General features: G+C 37.5%; 1 protein-coding gene across 1 annotated transcript; it reads left to right on the top strand.

Annotated features, from left to right (window-relative positions):
- Positions 1 to 4,757: 4,757 nt before the first annotated feature.
- On the top strand, positions 4,758 to 5,636 carry LOC117111097. Its single transcript, XM_033253981.1, has one exon. It carries the CDS (start codon positions 4,758 to 4,760, stop codon positions 5,634 to 5,636), a length of 879 nt encoding a protein of 292 aa, XP_033109872.1.
- The last annotated feature ends 607 nt before the right edge of the window (positions 5,637 to 6,243 follow it).

Genomic DNA, 6,243 nt, shown 5'->3' with positions numbered 1-6,243 from the left:
GTAAGACTACAATAACTTTAAGACCATAGAACAATTTATTTAAAAGGGATTTATAGTTATTTATACATGTAGTCAATCAATCAATCAATCGTTCCATTTTTATGGTGCCATCCAACACTCGTTGCATATAGCAGAATTAAAATAAAAACCAAGAAAAATTTGACAAATTCTCAAAATACAAAATTCAATCAAATCAATAAGAGGAGAGAACAGAACACCACCAAAAACAGTGATAATATGTTAAGAGATCGTAATTCAGTAAATATCCCATAGCCCATTGAGTACAGGACCATGAGAGTCAAGCGTCTAACTTTTACTTTGATAGAACATAGAGTACTGTATGTCAAAACCACAGGCCTGTGTTACCACTCACAATTTTTAATATACCCAATGTCTGGGTCGAAATTACCCAAGATTCAGCAAAAATTGCCCAAAATTATCCAAGCTTCCTGAAAATGCATTAAAATTTGAAAAATACGTGTTTTTCGCATGTATAGTTTTCCTTTTAGTTCAATTTATAAACCAATTTTTTATTGTAATTGTTTGTGTTAATTATTAAAATTAATATTCATGAGGTGATAATACAGATAGAAAAAAACGCTCTCAGTCGGCCAGTGTTATCAGTAAATCAGTGATCAAGTTTTATTATGTAATGCATTAATTAGGTATGATCAATGGCAACACAAATCACAAATAAACAATTCTGAACCCGTGTTTATTAACAGTCAATTAACAATGTTATGTGCACTTCGTTGAGTTTTGCTTACTTGAATGGACTGAAATATACTTTGTTACTTCTTAATTCTTCCTCTATGACAAAAATATTTAATTTCTTAATAAAAATAAAATACCCAAGGATTTGAACGGAATACCCACGAACCCAAGACCAAGTCAAAATACCCAAGATCTTGGGTAAATATCCAAGCAGTGGTCACGCTGCCACAGGCCCTAAACTTCCAGCCGGTGATGCAGTACACTGCAAGCCTGGAAGACGTTCCAAGTCCACTTGATACGCCGTGGCATACCGGTATCAACAATTGAAAACTACTTTTATACATTACCAGTGCGTTTTATAAATGAAATTAAAATCCCTGTAGTAAAATAACATAGTCATTTGGTACATTCAAGCGTTTAAAAACGATTTAATGATATACATCTTAAATTTAATTATTTTGAAAAATTATTATAAAATTAATAACCCATATGGAATGGTAGAGTCCATGGTTAATCAACGACGCATCAAAACATGTGCTTCGCTGTTTGAAAAGGGGTGAAAGTAATACATTGAACAGCAATCTAGAGAAAACAATATTTTACAGTATACAATACAATACGTTTTTTTAAAGAGCCTGATAATCATATATAATAAATATATTCTTTTACACTAAACTTCGAGTTTAATCAACATTGAAATAGAATAGAGTCTAGTTTGTGCCGCATCAAAACATGTGTTTCATCGGTAGAAAGGGGTGAGAGCAGTGCATGTAAAGGCCAACTCAGACAGCGTCGGCCGACGCAGCCCGACCCGATTCATCGCCGGGGACAGTCTTGAGCCGTCGTGAGAAATATTAAACATGTTTAATATTCTACGACGCGACTGCCCCCGACGCACACCATCGCGTCGGGCTGCGTCGTACGACGCTGTCTGAGTTGGCCTTAACTGCTAGCTGGAGAAATTTTTTTTTGCTCTTTTTGAAACGTTTCTCGTCACATACAATGGATATACTGTTCCATCAAAGTTCCAGATTAATCAATATTAAAATAGATAACATATAGGCCTAGGACAACTGCTCACATTTATATCAGATAAAGGTACTAATATGAAGTTCATTATTTTTTTTGTATTTCGCTAACACTGAAGGAAGTGTACCCTATCTACGTTCATGATCGAATGTAGGCCTACTGTCGTCCTAGACAGTTTTATTTAATAATCTTAATACTAAACGATATAAGAAATGATAATTTTAAAGACTAACTGTAAAAAAGATATAATTATGCCTAACAAAAATTCATAAAAATTGCCTGTTTTCGTTTTTTAATTTTACTCTGTAATTTTTCTGAGTCAGGGTTGTGGCTTAGACTCCCAACCTTGAGGTCAGGGGTTCGAAACTCTGGCTGTGCAAATCGCTTGTGTCCTTGGGCAAGGCACTTTATCTACGGTTGCCTCTCTCCACCCAGGAGTACAAGTGGGTACCTGCCTCTCTCCACCCAGGAGTACAAGTGGGTACCTGGTAGGTACCAACCTGCGCTGATTACTAGCTGCAATTTATTGAATGATAATATATTTTCATTTACTAATTTAATTTGGTGTTTCAATGTGTTCCATATGTGTTTGATCCAATGACCGGGGTAGTATTGTGAAGCGCTTAGAGGCCTTGTAAAGGCATGAAGCGCTATATAAGAACGACATATTATTATTATTATTATTATATTTCTGCTGTCTGTTGGTTTTGATCGTAACGGTGACGATAATCTCGATAAATTATTAAATTATTCTCAGAAATATAACGTGAGCTTGCGTTATTTCCAATAGAGTTTATTTTTATACGAGACGTTTTTGTTTGTGTTAATTGGGTTTTTACACTAAGCCTGTTATCAATTCCCCACTACGAAGTGGAGTAGCCAGGAAAATAATCCCAACGCGTGACCAACTATGGGATTAAACTATGGAACGCCAAAAGGACAAATTACAAGTGGCGCAGTGCAAAAGTCAGTCGCAGTGCAAAAGTCAAGTGGCGCAGTGCAAAACTAAAGTGGCGAAGTGCAAACTCAAAATGCATGTGCCACCACTTTAGTTTTGCACTGCGCCACTTGACTTTTGCACTGCGTCACTTGAATTTTATACTGTGCTGCTTGACTTTTGGGGATATTGTATGGAACGCCAATTTGGCATTAAAATGGAAATTAACTAATTTTTACTAGGTAGGCCTGTATTGTTATTATTATTATTATTATTGTTATTATTATTATTATTATTATTCATATCCCCCAATAGGGAACCTCGGCCCCCGTCGGGCAAATTCTTGTGCGACCCCTCAAACTATATTTAGGCAAAGACAAATTAAAACAATAATTACATACACATTCGCAAAAGTATAGTGTAGCCCAAGAGAATGAATTTTTCTTTCTTTTATTGAATGTTCTGGAAATAAATTAAATCCCACTTTAGTAGTATGTTCTATCTCCTTTTTAAATCACCATTTACACATGTAATTAATTAGGATCCTATTCCTCAATCATCTACATCAACAATTGGACACTGAAATACACAGGTTTAATATTTAATACTAATTTACTTTAGGCGATATTGTATGGAACGCAAATTTTGGCATCAAACCTAATAAAATAAATGAATAAAAATATCAAGAACACATAATTCTGTGCCTACCTCCACCCTATGCCTACAAAATTCACGAAGGCTGGTGATTCCATTCTTTTCTTAATATCCTCAGCTTTATTTGGACTGCATTGCAGTGTGTAGGCTCACTTATATTAAAACAAGACAAGAAAGGCAAAAGTGCAACAAACAACCCTGATTAATAGAATAAAAGTCAAGTGGCACAGTGCAAAACTAAAGTGGCGCAGTGCAAAATTCAAGTAGCAGCACACGCATTTGGATTTGCACTGCGCCACTTTCGTTTTGCACTGCACCACTTTAGTTTTGCACTGTGCCACTTTAGTTTTGCACTGTGCCACTTGACTTTTGCACTGCGCCACTTGTAATTTGTCCTTTTGGCGTTCCATATCAAACTGCCTTTAATCGCATCGCGTGGTCCACTCTTATACGCGTTGCTTTATTTTGCGAAGCTCCCTTATTCCCATACAATTAGGACAGAAATTATAGAGGGCGCTATTTAAGGTCAGTTTAATGAGCTGTTAAAAGTTCGACGTTCGGTATTTGTAAAGACCACCGGTAACGAAGTTGCTATTATAAGCGTACGTTGGAAATTGAAGATTTATGTACAAGATTAGTAGATGCTAAAAAACCAAATATCATACTTTGTTGTGCAAGAGTAGTAGTAGGCCTATTGATTTGCGCTACGAGGGATGCACGAGGCATGAATAGCTACATTTAATGTATACTTTGTTTATATTGGAAAGTATAATACATACTCCAAGTATTGAAATACACGCCATCGTGTTGGGATTCAATATTTTGATATTAATTCGGTCGAATGGCCGAGTGGTTAGCAGGGACGCCGCAAACTATAGCCATAATATCGGCGCTGGTTCGAACGGCACGCTCGCCTATGGTTCTGGTGGTAGAACAAGTCTTCTCGGATAAGGACTATACACCGTCTGTCTCTTATACACATCTAGATGTGTATAAGAGACAGGGCATGAAGCGCTGGACGACGAGAGTTGCTGGTACCGGGTTACCGGGTAGCACAGACACGAAGGGACCCTTAGGGGCGAAGAAAGTCATTGGTCGAGTTCCTAGTCTACATTTCAAGCGCCCTGAGCATCTTACATTAGATGGATATGTACGCTATATAAAACTACACTATTATTATTATTATTATTATTATTATTATTATTATTATTAGTACCTTTATCAAGAGACTCTGCAAAACTCAATCTATTTGGACACCACCAGAGGGCAGAAATGCTAAACAGAGTTCGTTCTGAAATAATAAACAAACATCAACGCCTACGCTATAAACCTTACATCTAGTGAGAGAAATGCGATTAAGAGCCTTAAGAACAACGACAACATAGTGATTAAACAAGCCGACAAAGGTGGAGCTACTGTTATTATGGATCGGACTCACTACATCAATGAAGCATCATGGCAACTGCGTAATACTGACTTTTACGCTGCACTCAACGATGACCCAACAAAAAAGTACCACAATGAACTCAAACAACTAATTCAATCTTTCCCTCCGGACATCAGGAAACAACTCAGCACGACTATCCCTGCAGAAAGCTGCCCCGGGACATTTTATATGCTTCCTAACATACACAAGCCAGGAAATCCAGTACGACCAATCGTTTCTAGCATTGGAACTCTCACAGGACTTGTATCAGGTTTTGTTGACGATGTTCTGAAAACATTTGCTACATCGACACCTAGTTACTTACAGGACACCACAGACTTCCTGAACAAACTCAGTCAATTTAGTAACCTACTGGACAACACGATTCTGGTTACAATGGATGTCGCCTCGCTATATACAAATATCCCTCACGAGGATGGTATCCAAGCAATCAAGAACATACTACCTGATAATCTACTTACGGCAGCTACTACTGAACTTGCTCGATTTGTTCTCGCTCACAATTATTTTGAGTTTAACAATTCTCTATACAAGCAGATTTGTGGAACAGCTATGGGAACATGCATGGCACCCCAATACGCTAACCTCTTTATGGCCAACCTGGAACAAAATTTTCTAGCACACTCATCATCACCACTCGTTTATTACCGCTACATAGACGATATATTTATGATCTGGACTGATACTCTAGCCGAACTTGAATTTCACAGAGGATTAAATAACGCCCATCCCACCATTAAACTCACCATCGAACACTCTAACGAAGAAGTCCACTTTCTAGACACAACTGTCAGCTTCAGGGAAAATCAAAACTTCAATATATCGCAAACCCACCGACAAGTGCAGCTATCTTAACCCTTCAAGTTTCCATCCTCCCCATACTTCTAAATCGATAGTTTTCAGTCAAGCGCTACGATGTAGCAGGATATGCTCAGATTTAGATGACAGAGATAGCAAGTTAGAAAACTTAAGACGGACATTTTCTGAATCCACAACAACAGATCGTAGACGAACAAATCACCAAAGCTAAAAGAATACCTAGGGACACACAGCTTCAGTACAAAAGGAAAACAACTAATAAATACATTCCCTTGGTAGCCACTTATAGCCCGCATCTTAAACCACTACAACGGATCATTAATGACTTGCAACCAATAATCAACGAAGACAACACATTATCCAAGATCTTTCCTGAGAAACCCATTATACCATACCGACAACCAGCCAACATCAAGCAGCTTATTACATGCAATAAACTTAGCAACTCAGACCAACATAACGGAACTCTACCCTGCAATAAACCACGTTGCTTACTATGCCCACACATTAACACTGATAACAAAATATCTGGACCTAACCAATCTACCTACCAAATCAAGGGAAGCCACACCTGTACTACATCTAATATAATATACCTTATATCATGCCTCAATGTCCTAACACCATATACAGTATATCGGAG

This window comes from Anneissia japonica, unplaced genomic scaffold (genome assembly GCF_011630105.1).
Source record: "Anneissia japonica isolate Jap-2015-1 unplaced genomic scaffold, ASM1163010v1 scaffold287985_len465408_cov153, whole genome shotgun sequence".
Taxonomy (NCBI): domain Eukaryota; kingdom Metazoa; phylum Echinodermata; class Crinoidea; order Comatulida; family Comatulidae; genus Anneissia; species Anneissia japonica.
The sequence above is the reverse complement of the archived record's forward strand: the minus strand, read 5'-3'. Positions and strand labels throughout refer to the sequence as shown.

What these genes read in the sequence shown, in the direction of transcription:
- LOC117111097 (XM_033253981.1), top strand. Translation starts at nt 4,758, where the DNA reads ATGGATCGGACTCACTACATCAATGAAGCATCATGGCAACTGCGTAAT.